This window comes from Kryptolebias marmoratus, linkage group LG5 (genome assembly GCF_001649575.2).
Source record: "Kryptolebias marmoratus isolate JLee-2015 linkage group LG5, ASM164957v2, whole genome shotgun sequence".
Classification (NCBI taxonomy): domain Eukaryota; kingdom Metazoa; phylum Chordata; class Actinopteri; order Cyprinodontiformes; family Rivulidae; genus Kryptolebias; species Kryptolebias marmoratus.
This window is the reverse complement of record NC_051434.1, coordinates 11,300,818-11,324,155: the sequence shown is the minus strand read 5'-3', so window position 1 is coordinate 11,324,155 and position 23,338 is coordinate 11,300,818. Positions and strand designations below refer to the sequence as shown.

The following is a 23,338-nucleotide window of genomic DNA, read 5'->3' as shown; positions in this document are numbered from 1 at the left end:
TTTGTTTGTTTTGTTTTGGGTTTTTTTTTTTAATCCTCCTCCTTCGACATCCTCTCCTGTTAACGAGCTCTTCCTCCCAGCGCGTCAGTCAGTCTCTGACAGGAAGAGAGGAGAAGCAGGTGTTTGCTTGTCTTTGTCACTTCCAGCAACAAGCTGGTGAACACAGAGTCATTAGGATCTTTTTGGACCCTTCTTTATTTAAAGACAAAGCTAAAGATTAGACTAAAATCAAGGACGAAAAACAAAAACATGCTTTATGTCCAGTCTTTGCTCTTTGGATGCCTGGCTTGTTTTGTTGTGACCTCTGATGTGAACGCAAAAGGTAAGGGATTACTTTTGTCAGTGACAAAAAAAAGAAATATGTTTTTAAAGATGGTTTCAAACTCAACTATGAACTTTAAATTAAACATTAAAGCTATCTGAGTTGGCGACGCGCAAACTTTCAGTCGGAGCGCACAGATGGAAGCGCGTAAAATCCATTTGGCACCACTCTCTCAGGTTACGGTTCGCGCGTTTTATGCCTACTTCTCCTCCTAGTCTGTGATATTTTTATTGCAGTAACAGAAATTTAACAAATCAAATAAACACTCACGCGTTCCCTTCCCTAGTTAACAAATCGAGAGATGGAGACTATTTTTGCGCGCAGTCGTATTTAGTTAAACTTTTTAAATAATCAGTTTTTCTCAGGTTTATCCAAACTGTTTAGGATATGCGTGAATGCTTATACTCGTTTAATGTTTCTGGACATAAATGGAATAAAATAAATGTGGTAAGAAAGGGATAAAGTGTTATTACACCTCGTTAGCCATCAGAAGAGGCGTTCATCTTTTACATATCTTCCTGAGTTTTGTCTCTGTTTTTATGATTTAAGTTAATCTTTTAACCAAAATGACGTTACATTACGTCAGAATTGTTTCACTGTTTGCATTTGAAATTCATGTTATGCAATGAGAAGAGGTTATTTTAAATTTAAAACAAGTTTTAATTAATTATTTCTTTTTGCAGAATCGAGTTTGCAGATGAGCCAGATATATATAAAAAGTTTTTGTTTGTATTTTTCTGGAACCAGAACAAACATTTAGTGCTGTTCAGAAAAAAACATACTGGTTAAAAGACCATAATGATCCTCAGGAAGGAGGAGAGGGAGAGTGATTTGCCTGTGAGTTTAGCTTCGATAAACAGAGAAACTCAGTCCAGGTTTAAGACTTGGAGCTTCATACTCAGTTTCTCAGCTCAAACTGAAAAAGCTTCTCTGATGAGAAGTGAAATGTCTTCAAAAATTAAAAAATTAAACAATTCATCCACCTTAATTTCAACCTACTAAGAACATCAACTTCAAATATTTAGACTCAAATCAAACCTGAATTTCCCAAGATGATGTTCAGCTATACCTGAGATAGACTGCTGTGAATAAACGCCTCGTTGTTAATGTAGAAAGAATGAAAATTAAATATATTTTTTACAAATCCAGTCATTATCTGTATTATTATAGTTGCTGTTTTCTGCTTTATGAAATGCTTTTTTCCCTGACTGTCTGTCCTGTTTCTCCTCAGGTCGAGTCTTTGTTTTGGGCCCGAGGAACCTCTCTGGTTTCAGAGATGCTCAGCAAGCGTGTTCCTCCCAACATGGCCGCCTGGCATCAGTGGAGGAGCTCCGTCACGCCGTGGCCGAGTGCTTCTTCTCTCAGTGCACCCGTGGGTGGCTCCACGGAGGCGCCGTGGGGTAAGAAACGCAGTGATCTCTGGGAGGTGTCAAAGGTCACTTTGGTGTGCGTGCCTCTGAGGTTCCAAGAGTGGATGAAAGAGAAGGGATGTAAGGCGAGCGGCGGCGGAGGTGGAGGTGCGGGAAGATACGAGGCTGACACATTTCAGGAGGGGTGGGGTGGAAGAGCAGAGAGGACGAGCGGGAGAAAGACTCCTCTGTTTCCTCCCGGAGGACGAGGGAATTCAGAGCTGGGGTGTCATGTCGACAACTGCTTCCATTTACGCTCTTCATCTCCACGGCAACAGTGCTTTCATCGCCCAGAAACACAAACAGACACATTTAACTTAGGCCCGGAGGAAGTCAGGTACCCTGACAGAGAAATAACAGGGTGTAATCAGTACTTTGGGGGTAATTAAGGAGGACATTAAATTAGGTTTTTGCAGTTTTGCTCTGTGTGATTAAAATATAGAGCAGGGTGATAATAAATGCAAGGAGGTGTAGTGTAAATTATTCCATAAATGACTTGTACAAGCTGAAATTTTGACCAAAAATTCTCATAGATGGACCATTTTATTCCTACAGATATGTTTATAATTTAATTTAGGTTAAGTAATCATCTGGGGTCCAAATCTACCCATCCAAGAGCTGTGCTAATGCTAATACGCTCCACTAATAGTAGCTGTGCTGTGTAGCTCCAAAGATGTTTTGATAAGTTTGTGAAATGGATGCTAAAATTTTAATTTAAGCAGATCGTTTTAACTTGGGAAGACAAGCGTAGCACACGCAGATGGATGTAAAAACAAACCAAAAGCTTTAAAAGTAGAGTCAGGGTGAGGAATAACACGAAAAGACAAAAAGAACAAATTAAGTTGTGACAAAATATGTTGTCCAAACAAAAAGCAGTGAATTAGTCAACTTCTCAAGCTTTACAATCAGTGATTAAATGACTGGAAACAAGTTACTAATCAGAAGCACCTTCAGCAGAGGCTGAATATATCATTTTTACTTTGTCAAATAAATAGGTTTTTGTTGACAAGGAGTTTTGTGTAATATCAGCAGTCAGTATCTTACCTGTTGTTGCCAGAGTTCTTTCAGTTTGGAGAAACAAAAGTTTTGACCATATTTATGAGCTACCAGCTCATCAGAGTTAGACTTGGCTCCTATCTTAAATCAGCTCCAATCTCAAAGTTACAAATTGGTTTAAAATAACCACTTTTAAACTTTCACATCAATTTACCAATATTTACATCGAGGTTATTTACACCGAGTTGACTCTGGTCGGCTAACAGGACTGTTCTTTGGGAAACATCCTGCAGAATGGAACATGATAACCAAAGTATATATATGATGAAAAAGTAAGGCAGTGTAAAAATCAATAAAACAGAATTTGTTTGAATCGCAGTAAGTTGTTACCCTTTTTAAATAGAAGTTGTCGGCCCCGCTCTGATATTATTATACTAATATAAGCAGTTTCTGCTGCAGGTAAGATATTAACTCCTGATTACGACTTTATCATGTCAAGATTGTGGACTGAAGAGAACCCTGAACGCAGACTCATAATCAAAATAAACTAATTTATTAAATAAGAAAAACAAACAAAACAAAAGCTGACGAGGCAGCAAACTTAAAAGAACAAAAAATCCAAACACGGTGTGCAGAACAACAAGGAGACAAGGTACGGTGCACAACAGCAAATGGCAAACAAAAACAACAAACATTAGACAATGGACCAGCGGGGTATGGGAAGAGTGACCGGGTTTTTAAGACTGAGGATAACAAGGTGAGTGGGAACAGGTGGAATGATTACTGATTCGGGACAGGTGAAGATGGGCGTGGCTGACAGACAAGTGAATGACTGGGGAAGAGTGAAAATGAAAACAAACACGACGAGGACAGAACCAAGATGAACCAATGACTAAAAATAGGAAACAGAACAAAAACAAAAACAAGAAAAGCCAAATCACCACATATCAGCCTTTTTAAGTGAAGGCTTATTTACACGATGGAGCTGCACCGGAATAACCATCTAACAGGATGATCAAATAAACAAGAAGAAATAGTCTTTGCTCACCGTTTCACACCGTTTCAAGAAAACGTCATTAAACATGAAAAAAGCAGGAAAATATTGACGTAGTTTCCAGACTGTCTGAAGAAGCGACAGAGGTAAATCCAACGCTAATAGATAAAAAAACAACATACTAATAGTTTCTGATGCAATCAGGAGGAAAATTAGAAAATTACAAATTCAAAACTTAAAATAAAGTCTCGCCTGAAAGTCAGAAGAAGCTGAAAGCTTTGGTCGCTCTGTGTGGCTCTCTTCTCTACACGTGGACTTCATCTTTCGCACTCCTCCACCATGTTTCACGCCGTACCACCCTTCTTACAAGTCGGGAGCGTCAAACCTCACTCCTGTTTGTTTTCGATGCCAGGAATCGAGATCAGTGTGTCAAATTTTCCGGTAAACAGGGTTTCTATGTTCAGGAACTTGCATCACATACAAACAAAGTGTATAAACAAACTAAAACAATGCTGTTTTGAAGGCCACTGAGTTGATCCTTTTATATGTATCTTACAGTTCATTTGTAAAAACACTGCAGCGTGTCTTTCAGCAAATATCTGCATCTCTCCCATGTCCTCTTCACTTCCACTGTTTATGACCACATTCTTCTCCGCGTGAGATTAAACACCTTTTGGAGTCGCACTTAAACAAAAACGTATCTAAAAACTGTAAAAGGCATTTTGACGCTCAACTATTGGACGTGCGAGGCCCGACAACACAACTTTGTGGACGTTTATCAGTTAAATCCAAATAAAAATGATTGTCCTGGAGCCTAGAGACGTGCAACGCAAACTAAATGTCTCCCGTCAAGATCTTTGATCCGAACTGGTACAGGCTGGATTGTATTTTCAGTCTAAAATAAGGTACAGAAAAGGTAAATGTTTGTCCCGCAGGGTACAGTTTGAACCAATGACCCGTCTGGGGTTGAATATTAGAGCTTAACGTCATGATGTACTTTTATGAGGGGCTGAAAGGTATACATTTATGTTCCCAAGTAGTAAAAAATACATGCATATTATTTTAAATGTCAGGGTCTAATGTCAGGAGTCTGTTTGCGTTTGAAGGAAAAATATAGTCAAGCTGTTGATTTCGAGGTTTATATAATTAGGTCAAGTTATTCTCCTAAAATGATTTAATAGCTCATTATATTTTCACTAATATCTGTGTCGGGTTGGCTCCGAGCAGCTTGCCTTTGGACGGGAAGATTAGAGATGTTCAGGGAAACTTTGGGACATAAAAAGTGAAAGACATAAATAACTAACAAGACCTCGGTCAGATGATGGAGAACCTGGGCATCCTGGTAAGAAACGGGCATCTGGAACAGTTCCTGTTGGAGCCATGAAAGGGTCCTTTTTTGTCCACCAAAGATACAAAACTGTTCTGTAAAAGGTACCACAAGGGTACCAATAAGTACCCACCATCGAGGGTACCAGAACACTCCTGCGTCAAGCCTTTGTAACCCTAAAGGTACAACCAGGTATTTTTTTTCTGAGAGTGTAAAGAGTAAAATAGAAATGCTTCTTGCAGAACCCTTTAAGTTTTGTTTTTTGTTGTTTGAATGACTTTTTAATAGATTCTTTTTACTGTTCAGTGCCGACGCAGGTTCTTGGGTGTGTTTGTGTTGCTTAAGTACTTCTCAGATTGACTCTCCTACCTTCACGTTACCCTGTCAGTCACAGAACACCAAGTTTCACACAAATGAACGTCTTCCTTTTGGTTTCACATGTGATATAAAGCTAATAAATCTGAGAAATTGCTGTTCTTTCAAAAAAAATGTCCCTCTTTTCAGCCTGTCACTCAAACACTGCTGTGTTTAAACATTTTCTATTCTGCCTCGTTTCCTGTTTCTCTCAGTCTTTTGCCCTTATAAGCTGAAGTTAGCGTGGCATAGGCATGCATCGTGAGTCACAGTCTCACTGCGGCGCCAGTCAAATTCTTTCCAAATACTGACACTTTGATTAGTTCGGTTACGCTCAGATTCTCACACTTCAAGTCCAAAAGCCGTTCCTGTTACCGAGCGCGTCTTTACCAGGAATATAGATCAACTTTTATTAGATGCGTCTCACTCGCGGTGACATTTTTCTTTTCTGGTACGCTGGGTTAACTGGTGCCAGGGGTTGCTATGGGAGCAGGGTTTGATTGACCCAAGAAGCTTGAGTTGGAGCATGCATGTAGGCGGTAGCATTTTTTAAAAACCTCTTGGTAAACGTGTAAAATCTACAGCGTTATGAAGTCTTGGAGTCTTCCTCTCTGGGCCATCCATCCCTCATTCGTCATTGTGTCACATGCTGCTGATACCGAAGCACGTCTGAGCCATGACGGGGCTTTTTGGACCCTGATGTCACGCTGCAATAATATTTGGATGGGCAGAAAATCAGGATGTGGTGCTTGGTTCTGTTTCATGTAGACATTTATGGACCAGAGCAGCAGTTCATGCTGAGCAGAAACAATATATTTATATTCCTAAAATTGTTCTGCCTCTATTCACTTTTAACAGAAGATATAAAAGACTTGGTTGGTGATACTTTGACACGAGTTTGCCATGTTTACACAACCTGAGTGAATTCACAGTGTCTGACAATGAACAACAAACATACTGGGTTTCCTTCTGATCAGCCTCAATCCTTGACTTTATTTTCCTGTTGGCCACTCTCTCATGAAACAATACAACTAAAGTGACATTCTGTCCATCTACCTGTCTGTGTCCAGGACCACCGTGTGTAATGTCGAAGGCAGCTCGCTGAAAGCAGTGAGTGTGAGGACAGAGAACGCCACGGAGGACACGGCACACCTGAGCGCCTTCTGCATCAAAGACAAAGGTCAGTAAATGCACCGTAATTCAATCAAACCAAACTCTGATTTGATTTTATCGAATGATTTTCAGTCAGCCTGTCAGTGCTGTTAAAATCTAAACTGAATAGAAAGACATTTAAAGACTACATAAAGGATTGTCTTTATCTTAATACTTTAGAAGGATCTGTGTGTAGAGAAGTCTAGACTATTTTAAATCATACAACGTGTTCTTAATTCAGAGCATCTAGAAAGAGATTCAGCACACCAATTTGCAAGTTAAAGCATTCTTTCTGCTATTAAGATACTAACAACAACAATTAAAACACTGTTTCCTGGAATATTTTAGCACATTTTTCTTTTATTTCTCATAACTTGTGTTTGTATATGTTGTTGTCACAAATGTAATGCAGCAGTTTTTGGCCTTAGACAAGTTTCTCTTTGTGACAATAAAGAAAATTTCATCTTATCTTAAACCTAATTATAAGATAATGAAATAAGCTTTCTGTAGTAATATTGTTTATGGTTGTGTTTTTTCATAAGATGTTGCTTCCTGGGTTGCCATTTTTGTTGTTGTTGACCTCTGCCAACGAGGTATAGGTTTTTAGTCATGTTTGTTTGTTTGTTCACAAAATTACTCAAAAATTTATGAACAGATTTTGATGAAATTTTCAGGAAATGTCAAGGTTGTCACAAAGAACAAATGATTAAATTTTAGTGGTGATCGGGATCAAAATCCTACGTTTTTTTTAAGATGCAGGTGTGCACAGAGACCTTAACAAACAGTGATGACATCACATGATGATGATGATGATGATGTCATCAGTCCCATTATGAATGACGTTGAGATAATGGGTCTTAGTGGAGGTTTGTGTTCGCTGAGTGCTTGTAGTTTTTGTTTGTTTTTATTGTTGCTTCAAGTGTTAGTTAGAATTTTTTGGGGGGTTCTCTTGAAATGTTTTAAAGAATTAAGATCTTACCTTTGCCTCAGTTTGGAGAAATTAAGTTTAATTCTAGATGGATAAACTCTGTTCTTCAAACTAAGGTGGTTCGGTGAGCTATCTACAACAGGTAAGATATTATTGTCCATAACAATTCCACAGAACCACACTTAAAAAGATCTGAAGTATCTCTTTAACAATGTTGCAGCTTTTATTGAGTCTCACTGTGTAACAACAAGTAAAAATCCAAAAACATTTATGGTAGCAACACATGTTACAGCTTACTGTGTACCTGGTAAGTACCAGCAGGTAAATTTATTTACAGGGTTGCTGTTTTTAACTCCAGTGTCCCTGTGTTTGTTGTCAGCCATGGCTTGTGGAGACGCTCCATCCTTTCCCAACGCTCGTCTGCAGGAGCGCTCTGGCTCTGAGATGGGAGACGAGCTGCTGTACACGTGTCTGCCAGGTTACGTGATGCCAAGCGGCCACGCTGCCTTCAGCCTGCTGTGTGACAGCTGTGGGGAGTGGTACGGGATGGTGCAGATGTGTGCCAAAGGTGAAAGTCATCTTTAATTTTTTTTTTTTTTTTTTTTTTTGAAGCGTTCCCGGTTTTTTAGAAAACAGACGTTAGCTTGTGAGTTCAGATGAAGATGACACCTGAGTGAGACATGCCTTAATGTGGCCGTGTTGACTGAGGCCGGTGCGGTTTAGTCAATAGCCTCATAGTCGTGTTGCAGTTCTAAAGCTGTGGTTCCCAAACTGTCTCAAAGTAAATATATGGGTGCATAAAATGATTTAGGCACGATAGAATACAAAAATAAATCCATGTCAGCTAAGTTAAATGATTGCTTCTGATATTATTTTACACGTTTAACCTTTTTCTTGTGATACTAACAAACACGTCCATGCTTTCATGTTCAGAAACAATTAAATGTTTCATTATTTTATTTATTTTTTAGTTATCCCTCCACTGAAATTCACACAAAACAGTAAGAAGATCCTACGTCTTAGTAAAAGATGGACGCCATAAAAGCAACATAGCTATGCCAAATATATTTTAGGACACACACGGCAAGGTGCAAGGATTTCCACACACAAATATTTTTTAAAAAACTATATAACCTCTTATACAAGATTAGAATTAAATCTACCAAAGTTTGTTAACCTATTTAATATTTACAGATGTTGCAGCTTTTAATTCCTCCCTGCTTTTTAAAGCATGTGAAAGCAGCAGTCAACCCCAAAAGGCTGTGGCTCAGTCGACATGCGTCCAGTATCGGGTTTAGAGAGAGCGCTTATGAATTATTAATTTTCTCATATTATATTGAGCACTCGTAACACATCCAGCGCTGGGACGCAGAGACATTGAAGAATGATGTATTTATCAGATCCAGGCCATTTACTGGTCAAAGGAAAGCATGAAATTTTACATTTAAACACTCCAAACTTAATTAAGCTGGATCTTTATTAACTAGGAGACCATAGCCAAGAGTAGATTAACTGAGCGTTTATTTTAATGGCTCTGAAGGTAATAAAATCCACCAATCATCACCTTCAAAGTCCACTAAAAACAGCAAACAGGCTTCGGACAAAAGAAGATTTTGATGTTCCAGTATGTTGTTTCATCGTCACATTTCTGAAATATGTGACAACTTCTTGTGAATCAAATGTTTTGAGATAGAAAACCAAATTTTTTTCTAAGTTTAAAACCTCTACTTTACTTCCTCTCTGACAGAATCTGAAAGTTGTCAATATTTAATCCCACGTAACTTTTGGTTTTACTGATATCTGTCTTCTACCTATCTTCAGATAAAACTGAGAGTCACATAGACTACGAGGACAAGTTTGAAGAATCCTACGAAGAAGCAGATCACGACCGAGACAGTCCAGAGGAGCAGCATGACAAAGTGTCTGAGGAGGGATTTGGAGCTGCATCCCGAGATGGGAAAATAAATTTGGAGCAGCACATCACAAGACTCAGGGTCAAAGCTGGGGAGGAGCATCAAGAGCATGACATGGGAGCAACGATGATCAATAACAGAAGAGCGTTTGGAGGAGCTGTCGATGAAGCTGCTAAAAACGAGGAGCGGGTCCATCCAAGGTGGGAGCAGGAGAGGAGCGAGAGGGTCAGGACGGATGCAGCTAAAGCTACAGAAGAACCCGTCTCTCTTCTCTCCCAAAAACACCTGTTCTGGTTCCCCTCCGAGGCCTTCCAGGACAAGAAACCTCCCTTCTCCCCTGACTCCGCCACACAGACAAAACAGAGAGCTTCTGGTGCCCAATCACAGGAGAGCACAGAAAACGAGAGCCAGGAAAGACACGGAGTCTCAGACCCTGCTGATGTTGACGATCATGATGATGAGCAAGACCGATATGATGATCTGGACAATGATGACACAGGTGATCGTGATGACAGCCTCCAGGAAGACCACGAAGACCACGATGACCACGATGACCACAACGACCACAACGACCACGACAACCATGATGACCATGATGACCATGATGACCACGACGACCACGATGACCACGATGACCATGATGACCATGAGGATGACCCTACCGATGATCCTGATGACGCTGATAGTCACCAAGAAGAAGATGATGATCACTCGATGCATCGAGGTGAGCACGAGGATAGACAGGACCGCCATAAGGACGATGATGATCACGATGACCATTATGACATGGGTGAACACGAAAAGGACCGTGATCGTGTTCCCTATGGCACTCGGGGGTATGATGATCAAGACGATCCATACGACGACCACCACAGCCATGAGGATCGCGATGACGCAACAGACGATCATAGAGATAACGATGATGAACATCCTGATGAGTCTGAGGAACATCCAGATCATGATGACCATGATGACGACGACCACTTACTGGATCATGATATCCACGACGATCATAAAGACAAACTTGATGACAGCTATGACGACCATGACAGCCACGAAGACAATGACGACGGTCGTGTCATCTTTTCAGTAGCCACAGAAGGGCGTTCTAACGTCACCCAAAGGGGAGCAGCGAGTAAGACCGCCAAAGGGGAGACCTGGCTGGATGGATATCCTGTTCAAGGAACAGAAAATGGTGAGTCCACAAGAAAGCCAACTAGACCAGTGGATGGTGAGCGTGTTGTCGAGGCAACAGACAGACCCAATGATGTGGAGGTACGGAAACGGATTCCCCACACCAACTCACCAGCCAAGCGTGAGTCTCCTACCACGGCACCTGAATTGGACCAAGGGGTGGTGGAGAAGGTTGGGCCTGGTACCTCCCCTGACCATTTCCAGCCTTCAGACTCCCCATCATACTCCGACACCCTGGACTATGACACACAGCAGGCGGCCCCCACCCACTCCTGGCTGGACGAATTCACCGAGCACCCCTTCCTCGATCACGGCCTGGCTCCTCCGCTGCGTGACGGTGACGTCTACACCGGCATGATCGGGGAACACACCGTGCACAACCTGCCCGGTGAGATGGGCGAGGTGGAAGGAGAGATGGGGGAGACGATCTGCATTGGTGACGACTGTCCTCCGCGCCCTCCGAGCTCGTCCAGTCGAGGTCCCACGGTGGCAGCCATAACTGTGTTGGTGTGTGCCGTTGCCATGGCGGTCATCTTCGGGGTGTGGTGTTACAAACGGCAGCAGCAGAAGAGTTCAGTGTACGAGATGAACGGGAAAGGCCAAAGTCAAACCAGACATGGCCAACAAATGGAGATGCAGCAAAAGGTGTAGGAGCTTGTGACGGTGCGGAACGGCTGAAGAGACTTTTAGGACAGATTAGTAAATTCTGATGAGTTTGGGAGGAGTGTACATCTCCACATCTTGTCAGACACTACCACAGGTGTAAAGACTCTGGATATGTATGAACCAATAACGTGCTACAGCTCTGCTTCAACGAGCAAACCATGGTAAAGTCACCAAAAATATTTGATACACTGCAACTCGAGTGAAAGAAGACGGCAACAAATCCCTTAACAACCAACCTTTTGGAAATTCATCCCTATTAGTTATACTTATCCATTAGTTTTAAAGGTTTCCATCTGGCTGGACTCATAAATGAGCTGTGCGTCAAATCCTGAAACTGAAAAATAAAAACCATAATTTGGAAAACCACAACACAAGACATGCCTGAATATATGAAATGAGAATTAAACTTTGGAGGTTCTTGGACATTGTGGCAAAGAATCTTAGTGTTTTGTGCTTGTCTTTTTGTTTTTGTTTGAATTTTTTGTTCATGTTGATTTTCAGAGTGATCAGCTGAATAAACAGAAAGTTGTCTTATGTTGACGGGTAGATGAGTGTTGATGACCATTTGTTGTACCCTTTCTGTTGTTTTTGGCATTTGGTTGGAGAGACGTAGAGGCAACCAGACTCACCCAGATGTGCGCACGCGATAAAGATAACGTGCTAGTGTGTCAGGTTTGTGTAAATTGCCTATAAAGTTTGTGACTGAGGAACCAGACTGGAACTCAAACTCAACAGAGGTTAAACAGTGCGGTGCTAACACAACAAAGGATCATGACCTCAAATGTTTTTACTTTATCTTGAAATAGGATTTGTGACATGCTTATATAATAGTTCAATCACAATAATAGTACATATTGTAACAATAGCTCAAAATCAGGGCTTTACCACAAGCCCTAAATTGTACTACATACTGTTTTACATGCAAATGACATGTAAAATATCCTTTTTAGCCCCAATTAAACCACAAATAACTAATTCCAATTTAAAGTTATTGTAATGTATTGAAATTTCCAGGACATATAGCCTTATTTTGTATTTCCTGCTCTTATGATTTTGTTTTCGGGATTCACGATGACCTGGATGCTAATCTTTTAGAAGCAAGTGAAGTTTGTTTTCCCTCTCTCTGAATAGCTCATAATCCTCATCCCACAAAAAAGGATACAACTCCAGTCAATAAAAACAAAAATAAAACTATCCACAGTAAAAAAATAAAAAATAAAAAAGGATTTTAATCTTCAATCATGAACACCAGAGAGAAAACCAGATCCAGTTTTCTCTCAGACCTTTTAAATTTTATTTTAGCCAGTCAAAACTGAGAAAATCTTATTGGTTAAAAACTATTATTCATCTTAAATTTGATTCCCTCTTTAGTTGTAGCTTTAAAATCACTTTACTGTGTACTGCTACTCTGTTTGACTTTGTGGTGTTCACTTGTCGTTCTTTCTGTAGTTCAAGTTTAAGACAGAAAGTGACATTTAATAAGTCAAATGTAAATAAATACAAATTGACTAGAAGAGTTTAAATCTTGACGTCAGAGCGTGTTATTTTAGTTAGTGGAAAGAAATAGAATTTGACTTCATAAAAATGATTAAAAATAACTAATTATTGTAAATAGTTTGTGTTAATTTTTGAAAAATAACATTTTGGAACTGTCATCGGTGCCAATTTTTTTTATGTTTCTAATTCAAAACCCAGCGCTTTGTGTGTTTTTTTTTGCTTACTTCAGTTGTGGGTGTAAAGGATGTGATCTGTTTGCCAGCTTGCTATGAGTCATAAACCTACAAATATTAGAGTTTTTTCTTCTTTTCTTAAATCTGAAACTGAACTGACACAGTGGTGACAGCAGTGAAGTGTGTATATTTCTGTAAACATCAGTCTGTGACTGTAATAACATTCTGCATACTGTAGTGTTACTGGTGTGGCGTAAATCAGTGTCCTCACAAACAACCGAGCTGCATTTAGTTCTGATGTCTGCCCTCATCTACAACGTTTCACTTCACCTGATATAAAACACAGTGTTTAAACAAGTGACATACTCAGTATAAGAAATAAAGTCAACTCTGCCGATTGCACACCAGGTTTCAGGCCTAAATATTATGAATAAGGGAATGTTAAAAGTAGGGATGCACCAATTAATCGGATTGTGACCAGAATCAGCTGATTTTAAGCCTGACTGATGACCAAATGATCCGAAACTCGAACGTTAAATTTTATTCCCAGTTTGTGAACTTGTTACACCGAAGCAGCAATCAAAAGTCTGATTGTCCTGTGATTTGATGAACTTTTATGTTTTAAGGTGTAAAAAATACAACCTGGCTTATAAAGGACATCAATATCTTAACTTCAGCTGTTTTTTCTTGATATAAACGTCTCTGTTTAATAATCTGTAGAATATTACAGAAACCTTTTATCTCCAAAACCACAACTTTACAAGAAACAACCCAAAAAAGTCATTCTTTTTAATTAAACAGTGGTCACAAGTTGTCAAGCTTTTGACACTTTTCATAATTTAACTCTCCATAAAACCACAGACAGACGTGAAAGGTGTCCACTGGAGCTGATTTATGTAAAAATATGAAAATGATACAAAAATATAGACTTTTGCTCCCAACATCGATGATTTGTTTACTTCCAGTGATGGAAAAACCAAAGCTGATCCTGATGATTTCAAGATTACATCTTTTATCTACAAATGTTTTTTTATGAGCACAATAAAGTTTTTATCCATATATATTAGGATGTTTGTAAATATAACAATAAGAAAGAAAAGAGAATTGGATAAAATTGAAATCTGCAGAGGTTTACAAAAATCAGTAATCAGAATCGTCTCAGAAAAGTGTGATTGGTGCACCTCTAGATAAAATACAAAGATTATGTTGCATTTTTAGCCTTTTTTTCTGAATTAAAAAAATTATCGTTATTTTCACATCGAACAGACAGAAGTGTTTGTCAGCAGAACAAAATGTGTAACATGCATGTGTTTCCTGAGTCTCAATAAAAATATAAAACCTGTTTTTCTGATTGGACTTTTTACTGTGGTCGGGGTCCAGAACAAATCGTCACTCATGTTACAGATCAGACATCTTTATCCAAACATGTGATCCTATCCTGAGGTCCTATTCTTTCCTCCTCCTGTAGTCAGGCTTGTAAAATACTGAAAACACAGAAAGATAAAACGATGAAGTGAAGGAAAAGTTAAAAAACAAAACAAGATGGAGAATGTTCTCCTGTGGGTTTCTCGCACCACCGTGTGACAAACTGCACAGAGACTCAATGTTCAAACAAGATTTTCCCTGAATGTCTCCACTCAGCTCTTCATCACGTTCTCCACTTCTTTTTCAGGGATTTTTTTCTTTTTTAAATTTATAAACACCCCAATAAAAAATTTAAAAAAACAGTAGACTGGAACAGAGAAATAGCTGTTTAAATATTCACTAAAGTTTTCCAAACTTTGTGTTTTAAGATATTTCAATTAATAAGGTTTAAATGTGTGGACAGTCAATTATATCCTATTATTTTCATTTTTTTTCTTTGGAAACAGTGATTAAAGGATAGTCTGGTTGCTTTTGAAGTGATCTTCTGTCAAATATAATTACCTTATGAGCTGTGACTTCACTCACAAAACACAGACTGAAGAAACGTGCAGAAGTCTTTGTCCAGGTTAGGCTAATAAAGACCCATTATATATCGTTTCTCAGCCTCATAAAGCAACTATTTCTCAAAAACTGTTATACTGGTGTGAAAGAACGCTACATTAGCTAATATTAAACTTTTGCATGACACCATTTGTTTAGTTTGTCTTAACCAAACGAGTATCTATACTCAGCACACGTGCATTTTCATTGTAACACGGACGTTGTTTGGTTGAGAATACAACAAACTAAACAGAGTATTTTTTTTTTTTGGTTTAATATGAGCTAGTGCAGCATTTGATCACACCAGTATGACGTTTTTGGAAAGAATTGACCTAAAATACAATATAAAACAAACCCTTGTTTGGCTAAGAGTGCAGCTAAAGTCTAGCCTGGCTAAGCAAACGGCTAATCTGCCCTTTTTTCTATATTATATGTTCTACTACTGATGATAAGGCACTGACTATTAATAATACCTTGATAATATTTGACAGATCGTCACTTTAAAACTCACCAGACGATCCCTTTAAAAAGTAGAATAATTATGTGATATTAGCAAAGTTCTCAAAGATTGTTCTTGAACTGTTTTATTGTAAAAAATTCCATGACATTAACGATGATTCACAGTGGAAGAAAACATTTACAAACCAGTGAGTAAACAAACATCTGTCCTTATTATTGTTGTCTTTTTTAACCACTGGGCTGTCGTGCCGTCAGTTCAAACCACCAAACTGGATATTTAGCGCACAAAATGGCAAACTAAAAACAATTCCTGATTACGAGCTGCAGGTCAAAATGTAACTCATCATTTAAAGTCTGTTTCCATCCCAATAAATAAAAACTTTGGAGTGTTTTGTCCATCGTGTTTCAGTGTTTGCTTAGTTATCCTCGTCCAAGAACTCATCTATAAACTCCACCACCTCGCCCTGCAAAAAAAAAAAAAACACACACACACACACACAAAATAAATCAGTGAGGTCTGTTTCGTTTCAAAGTGGATTAGCAGAAATCCCCCCACTGACATTTTTATCAGTGATTTCTCATATCCTGCATTACTAAAAAGATTAAAGTCGGGACCTGAATTCCATTTAGCACAAACAACGTGTAATCCTGGCTTATGGTGGTTTAACCCGATGGTGCTGCAGCAAAATCACTGGCAGTAAACGCGGTGCCATGCTGCCATCACATGCCCGCCGGCGACATTACAGCCGTGAACACAGGGCACATTGTGCTGCAGGATGGGTCATGTGACTGAGCCCAGTCCCAACTGTAAGCAAATTAAGCGCGCCTATTTTTATCGGCGTCTTACTTCTCTGGAGTCTCTCTGACTGACCGAAGACCTCCGGGCTGAGCCGGAAAAACGTGTAAAACGCTGTTACACGCACCTCATCGTCGCTCGCAAGGCGCTGCTTGGAGAACTCCAACATCTGTAGCTGCATGGTGGTCTGATTGTAGTACCGCACTGCCTCCTGCAGCAAACATACACACACACACACACAGAAAATCTCGTGACAAAAGCTGTTTTCTTTGTGAAAATGACATAAAAAACACATTTCCTACATTTAAATAAGCAAAAAAAAAACCACCAAAACCTCACATCAATATAAACAAAACTGCAAATTTATTCTTCTATTCTAGTCATTTAAATAATAAAACGTAACAAATATCATTATGGGTTAACTAGAAACCGTTAAAAACTGTAATATCTCAGCACAGGTGAGTATTTTATCTCCACGATGACAGCCCTCATGTTAGAATGAGCGAAAAGTAAAATGGCTGTAAAGGAAACTGATCTGAAACTAACACATTTTTGTGTACAAAATGTTTATTTGTGATTTTAATCATAAAGACATCTTTGAAACATCTGAGCAGAAGTGCAATTAAGTATAATTGTTGTGGAACGAATTATTGACTTACTTTTAAATGAGCTACTTTTAAAAGTGAATGTGGTCTTTTTGTTTGTTTGTTTTTTTTTTACATTTGTAAAAGTTTATATAGAGTGCATATAAAAGTAAAATATCCGATTCCCCTTTTTAAATAACCACTTAAATGTGATGCTATAGTTGGAGTCAGGACCTCAATGGGGCCCAGAAACACCAACTATAATAATAATATAATAATTTCCAGATATTACAATAAATTAAAAAATGGCTGCTAACGGTATATTTCTTTTTACCATAACTGTTCAGTGGTTTAAAAATGGATAATATTAGTCAAATGATTATTGAGTCAATGTTATCGTTGTTGTTTAATTGGTCTGTTTGAATATTTTGAGCTAAGGTAGTTTGGGTCACATGACTCTGCCACTGTTAGTTTGTGGGTCATAAGTTGAAAAGTTTGGAAAACTATTGCTATAAAGTACATTTTCTACTGTCGTATAAAGTAGTACAATGTAAAGTAATAAACTGTTTTCATAAATTAGAGTAGGCAGGCTCTAAAGCTTTCTTTAATGCCTGACATTTCGTGGTGTTTTGCAGTTAGGTTTGGTTTTGTGTACTCAGTTATCCTCGCAAAAACAAATGATATATCTCTTCTCGACGTGCCACAGAATGCTCTAGAGGTGCTACAGCTAGCTGCTGCTGCCTGGATTTGAGCTAGCCCATGAAATTCGATGTAAATACCTGTGTAACGTGAAACTGACTGCAATGTTCGATGAAGTAGCGTTCGCATGAAGTGCGGTGAAATCTCGGGCCCGCTCAGTCGAGCTAACAGCGAGTCAATCTGATCGACATTAAACTATTTTCTTTCAAACTCAAGCCCTTCAAAGAGATATTTTTTGCTCTTGGTCTTTCCACAGAACCCCCACAGTCATCTGGAGCAAACAGAAAGCAGCTGAACTTACTGATCTGGGGAGGAAGTCCTCTTCTGTCAGGTCCCATTGCTTTTTGTGATATTTGTAGTAGGCGACGTTGTTCTTCATGACTTCATCGTCCTGGTCGAACAGCATGTAGCTGGCTGCGCACGGCACTGCGTTCTTCAGGTCATTCACTAAAAACAACGACAACAAACCGAGTCCAGAGACTTTCACTGATAACCCAGAGACGCCGTCGACCCCGGACACTGTTTCTACTCACGTTTGTAATAGGCGAACTGCAGGTAGTGGTACATGGTGGCTACGAACTTCTCTACGACAAACCCCCCGACAACAGGCGTCAGCTCGCTTTCACACCTCACCTTTCTTTCAAGGACTTCTATGTAGTGATCTAAACAGGAAAAAAAGAAAAGAGAACCGACATGAGAAGATTTAATTTAAGGACTGACTCTTGAACAGTGGCAGGGTCATGAACAGGTCAAACACACTGGCTATAGACGGGTAGAAGTCTTTGAAGTCGGTGACGGTCCTCGGGCCCTCAGACGCAGCCAGGCACTCGTCGTAGACCTTGAAGTAGTCCCTCAGAGCCAGCTCCATGTCGGACACCGAGGTGCGGAAGTTGTCGCCATTATATGCCCTCACTGCCCGCACAAACAAGGTCTGAAACGCCACACGATGAAGACATAACCATCATTAAATACAGGGATTTATGTGAGCATTCACAAGATTTTAGGAGACGTACAGAAATTAAAAAGTTTTTTTTGACTGAGGTGAAACAAACCACAGGCTGCTACCACATCAGCACACCCACAACACCAAATATAGGATGAGCTGTGTGTGTGTTTGCAATGAGTTGTGGGTATGGGTGTAACAAAGTCAAAAAAAGTCTCAAAAGATCAGAAACCGTCCATGCTTAAGACCATCTTCTTCTGTTTTACAGTTCTGGGCAAATTTATTCACACTTCAGCACAAAAACACACTGTATCATAGTTAGTCATTGTTAGACTAGTTGGAGACATAAAATTGAAAGAAAAAATGCAAATTTCCACTTGAATCAACTTGTTTCAGTACAACCCACTCAGAGTTGTCTCACCTTTCTCGCTCTTTTTGAAAAGAAAATTGAGAAAAGTTTGAGAGGAAGTTCCAGACACCCATGGTGACTCTGGGACTATTCTGAGAAGATATTTGTCCTGGACATTAATAATAAAAAAATAAATCCTGTGAGTGGCACAGTGGCATAGTGGTTAGAGCTGTTGCCTCCCAGCAAGAGGGTTGCAGGATCGCTTCCCGGCCTGGGGCCTTTCTGGGTGGAGTTTGCATGTTCTCCCTGTGCACACGTGGGTTTACTCTGGGTACTCCAGTTTCCTCCCACAGACCAAAAACATGCAGGTTAGGTTAATTGATGACTCTAAAATTGTTCCTAGGTGAGAGTGTGAATGGTTGTTTGTCCCGTTTGTCTATATGTGGCCCTGTGATGGACTTGTGACCTGTCCAGGGTGTCCCCCGCCTCTTGCACAGTGACTGCTGGGGATAGGCACCAGCTCCCCGTGACCCGGAATGGAGAAGCGGGTAAAGAAAATGGATGGATGGATAAATCCTGTGACATGGGAGCGAGGCCTCACTGCTCCTTCGCCGAGACATTTTGGCCGCTCCGTCGTAGATGTCGCTCGCAATTTGCGGCCCAGTCTGGTTCCTGCCTGCGCCTTGTTTACAAGTCATTTATGCCACGGTTAAAGGGCGACAGCTCGAATGAAAGGTTCACGTGTAACCTTGATGCAAGAATTAGACCTTTTTAAAGTACTTCAGGGCAGAAACTGGAAGCGATGATGCCCTCTGAAGGTTTCTGAAGGACATTTATAAACCGGAATCTCTTCCAGCCACTGCATATTACTGAATAAACACCTTTTGCTGTCTTCAGAGGACATTTTGGGCTTTTCAATGATATTAAATGTGGAGGGGTGGGGCTAGTTACCTTACAAAGATTGGGGGAACTCGTCGGGACCTTTTGGGTGTGTGCAAATGGCTGTGTACCTCATAGGATTTGGTCTCCAGGTCTTTGAGGTGTTCTTCTGCTCCAGGCAGACTCTTGTAGTAGGCCATGTTCTTCTGCATCATCTCGTCATCTGGATGCTTCAGCAGGAAGGTGTGAGCAGCAGACACCGCCTTGGCCAGGTTGTTGGACTGAGACGCACAACAAAACACAGCAACAGAGTTGTTTTTTTTTTGGTGTAAAAGTGATGGCTTGTTTGAACTGGGGACTACACAGTTTGGGGTAAAAAAGGTTTAATTATAAGACAACTGTAATTACTGAGAAATTAGTTGTTCTGTTCTGTTGTTCACTTATTTTCTGAATAATTTGAGTACTAAGGAGTAACAATCCACCTCAGAGGTTCTCCTGAGATCTTTATAGTTCTTATGTGGGCCGTTTAGACCTGAGTTTGAGTTTTAACATGTGTGAAAGCCTTTTAACAGAACACCCTGTGCTTGTTTCGTGGTCTTATGATGACTGGATCTTTTGAGACGGGGTTCTGCAAAGCAGCTGAGTCCGGTTAATATCTTACCTGCTTTAGATAAGCCTCAGTTTAGGGAAATGCACTTTAGCTCTGACCTGATTGACGAAGCGACAGCTAGTTGTTTTTATCTCTATCAGTTTCACATTACATTATTTATACTGTATTCCATGTTGATTTGCAACAGCAGCTAGCTGTAGCACTTCCAGCAGGAAGTGGTGTAACAACCATGTAACTCTACAGTGACACAATAACTAAAAGCTAAACGTAGCAAAAGCTGATGTGCCTAGTTTATTGATGGAGTTTCTTGCTCAGGTCATGTTTGTAAAACATTTTACCTGGTAAAATAAAAATTTTAAAAAGCTAAAAGTAACATTAGAAGACAAAACAATGCAGATATGCTGAAGCAGATTTCTAAAGAGAACAATGGTTTTAGAGAGGGAAATATTTGTAAGTAAAGTGAAATGATTTTGATTAGGTACAAAAGTTACAAAAAACAAAAGTTAAGACACCAATCAGAATGAGCTGAAGGGTGTAATAGTTAATAACAACATGAAAACAACAAAGTGGAGTGCAGTGGGCTGTGAGCAGCTGTAAGGAAGGTCTCACCTTGAAGTAGGCGTACTGCAGGTACCTGTACGGCTCCCTGCGCTCGAACTCGTCCATGGTGTCCCTGCCGGGCAGGCTCTGCCTGAAGGCGGGCAGCCCCTGCTTGCAGCGCTTCAGACACTGGGCCCTCTTCATCACGTTCCCGAAGGCCCGCAGCTCCGGGAACTCGGCGAACCTCTGCTCGTCCTCCAGGCGCACGGAGCTGCAGTTCAGGTTGCAGAAGGCCTCGCTGTCCCGCAGCAGACGGTAGAGGCGCAGCGCCACCTCCATGTACTCCACCGTGTCCTGCCACTTCTCGCCGGTGTACTGGTCCAGCGCGTACTTGTAGGCGGACTCCAGGGGCATCAGCTCGTGCCTGGGGAAGCTCCGGAAGCTGTACTTCTCGTACTGGGAGTCCGCGGCGGAGAGGACGCACGCCGTCACAATCAAGGAGAGGAGAGGGGAAGAAGTGGAGGGTGCCATCTTTTGTCTTTTTTCCTTTTTTTTGTTTTTGGAGTTCGAGCTGGCTGAGATGATCCGCCTCAACTTCTACCACGTATCCGGACAAAGGCTGCTCCTCCTCCTCGCAGCTTGGCACCAGACGGCCTCTACAAGCCCCACATGTAAAAAAAAAAATCACTGCTGCTCCTCTGCGCGTTTACAAACGAACCTACAACTCTAATAAAGTAAACTTTTTTTTTTGGCTCTTTAAATGACACTGAACGGGACAAACTGCGACAGCGGGCGACGCCTTCACTGGCAGTGGGACAAAATGTAATTGTTCCGATTCAGGGATTATTTTAACTTTTAACACTTAAACCTGCTAATTAAACCCCATGGTGAGCGTGCCCCTCTCACTGCCACGTAGGAACATTCCTGCTCGCTCGGCCTCCCCCTCCTTCTTCCCCCCCAAAAAGGCCCAAGTTTTCCCAACCAGCTGAGGAGAAATATCCCAAAACCTCAAACCTAACGAGTCCCGCTCATCTCAGCGAACGCGCTCTCCTTAATAGTTCCAGATGGTTTTTGTTTTGTTTTGTTGTTGTTACTTTGTGCCTAAAAGTTTGAGGACGTGTGTCTGAGTAGTGGGGGACCCCTGCAGTTACCACGTTGACAACTTCTTGAAAAGCTGCACTGCGCAGGAGCGATACGTGGTGCCCGAACTCTCCCATTCAATCCCACATGCGTCAAGTCGGCACAAACAAGCCCAGGAAAGCACCGGAAACACAGAGCAGGATTTCAAATTAAGAGCTTCAAACTAGCAAGCAAGACGAAAAGGGTTTGCGTTCGCCTTTTATGCATAAAACCACCCTCCACCCTCTTTTAGTTGTGTACATATTGGAACATATTAGGTTGTACATATTAGAACATAAATAAAATGGTCCAATCTGATCTCTACCAGGTTCTATTCAAATGTAACCTCAAAATGTGCAAAAACACGCTCCAGATTCTACCACAGCATTACTTATTAAAGAAAACTAAAGCCAAAGTGGAAACCCAATCTCGTCACTCTCTCAGATTGTTCTGGAGGAATTTTTAGCCCGCTCTTCTTTACGCCGTTGTATCAGTTCATTGAAGTTTGCGGAAACAGTATTTCTGGCCTTTGGTTGGACCTTGGTTTTGTACTTTTTCTGCTGTCCTGATGTAGATTAGCTGTTCCGTGACCCGGTTTGTGCTGATCCTTAGCTGTCGGACAGACGGCCTCACATTTCACTCCTAAAATTATTATTTTTTCTCCTTAACCTTCGTTTAATCGGGGGAAATCCCATCAAGATCACAGATCCCTTTTTTAAGCGAGGCCTGGGCTCAGAGAAAAGCCACGCAAACACGAGGAGAACACGCCAACTCCACACACAAAGACCAACCCGGGGCCCAAACCCAGGACCTTCTTCCTGTGAAGCATCACTTCCAGGGTCGACTCAGTGGCTTCAATCATTAGCCCACCTCCACCATGCTTGACAATTGGTTTGAGGTGTTTGTGCAGATTTGCTGTTTGGTTTTCAAACATTCCGCAGGTTTTATTTTTGTTTGATGAATAAAGACATGGTGGAAACGGTTGTTACTTTTTTCACATTTGAGGTTAAATTTGAATCATTTTTGCTGTTTTCTGATGCGTAAAACCGCCCGCAACTTGAACCGGAAGTGGCGCGTTTTTCCCTGTAACTTGACGGTTCCTACATTGGGACCGGGGGCAGGACTTCTTTCCTCCCTCCGAGTCCGAGGGAAATCAAAGTACCGGTGGGGGGCTTGGAAGCAGGCAGTCAGCGCGCACACGAACAAGCTCTCAGTCGCGTCAGAAAGCTTTGGTGAAAATGATCGCGTGCGTGCAGCGGATGCTGTCCCTGTCGCTCCTGGTGACGTTCGCCGCGTGCAACGCTCCTCCGGTACCGTTAGACGACATCGTCATCGAGAAGACCTTCGTGCCGGAGCAGTGCGCGCGCGCGGTCCGAGCCGGGGACTTCGTCAGGTACCACTACATCGGCACGTTCCCGGACGGCAAGAAGTTCGATTCCAGGTGAGCAGGGGGAAAGGAGGGGGGGGGCT

At 41.0% G+C, this 23,338-nt stretch overlaps 3 protein-coding genes across 5 annotated transcripts in view; 2 read left to right on the top strand and 1 right to left on the bottom strand.

Moving 5' to 3' along the window:
* susd5 (sushi domain containing 5) lies at positions 1-14,051 on the top strand. The gene is made up of 5 exons (XM_017424153.3): positions 1-322; positions 1,554-1,722; positions 6,473-6,582; positions 7,862-8,050; positions 9,304-14,051. Exons 1-5 carry the CDS (start codon positions 250-252, stop codon positions 11,238-11,240), a joined length of 2,478 nt encoding a protein of 825 aa, XP_017279642.1. The 5' UTR covers positions 1-249; the 3' UTR covers positions 11,241-14,051.
* Positions 14,052-14,267: 216 nt separating this feature from the next.
* LOC108240589 (cartilage associated protein) overlaps positions 14,268-23,338 on the bottom strand; it is a 10,196-nt gene continuing 1,125 nt past the window's right edge. For 2 of the 3 annotated variants that reach the window (XM_037975705.1, XM_037975706.1), the window contains exons 2-8: positions 20,819-21,405; positions 19,731-19,880; positions 18,188-18,359; positions 17,962-18,090; positions 17,730-17,875; positions 16,273-16,356; positions 14,268-15,813 (exon numbers count right to left, since the gene is read on the bottom strand). In XM_037975705.1, coding sequence (XP_037831633.1) covers positions 15,766-15,813; positions 16,273-16,356; positions 17,730-17,875; positions 17,962-18,090; positions 18,188-18,359; positions 19,731-19,880; positions 20,819-21,280 — 1,191 coding nt within the window. In that variant the 5' untranslated portion in view covers positions 21,281-21,405 and the 3' untranslated portion in view covers positions 14,268-15,765. Of the gene's footprint in view, positions 15,814-16,272; positions 16,357-17,729; positions 17,876-17,961; positions 18,091-18,187; positions 18,360-19,730; positions 19,881-20,818; positions 22,149-23,338 lie in introns of those variants that run through there. The other variant, XM_017424177.3, reaches the window with a different exon arrangement.
* fkbp9 (FKBP prolyl isomerase 9) overlaps positions 22,985-23,338 on the top strand; it is a 10,075-nt gene continuing 9,721 nt past the window's right edge. Inside the window, exon 1 of the mRNA XM_017424165.3 lies at positions 22,985-23,309. Coding sequence (XP_017279654.1) covers positions 23,107-23,309 — 203 coding nt within the window. The 5' untranslated portion in view covers positions 22,985-23,106. The remainder of the gene's footprint in view (positions 23,310-23,338) is intronic.

Excerpts from the sequence above, each read along its gene's own strand:
- susd5 (XM_017424153.3), top strand. The coding sequence starts at position 250 with ATGCTTTATGTCCAGTCTTTGCTCTTTGGATGCCTGGCTTGTTTTGTT. Across the intron at positions 6,583-7,861 it reads CTTCTGCATCAAAGACAAAG|CCATGGCTTGTGGAGACGCT; the intron begins GTCAGTAAATGC and ends GTTTGTTGTCAG. Across the intron at positions 8,051-9,303 it reads GGTGCAGATGTGTGCCAAAG|ATAAAACTGAGAGTCACATA; the intron begins GTGAAAGTCATC and ends ACCTATCTTCAG.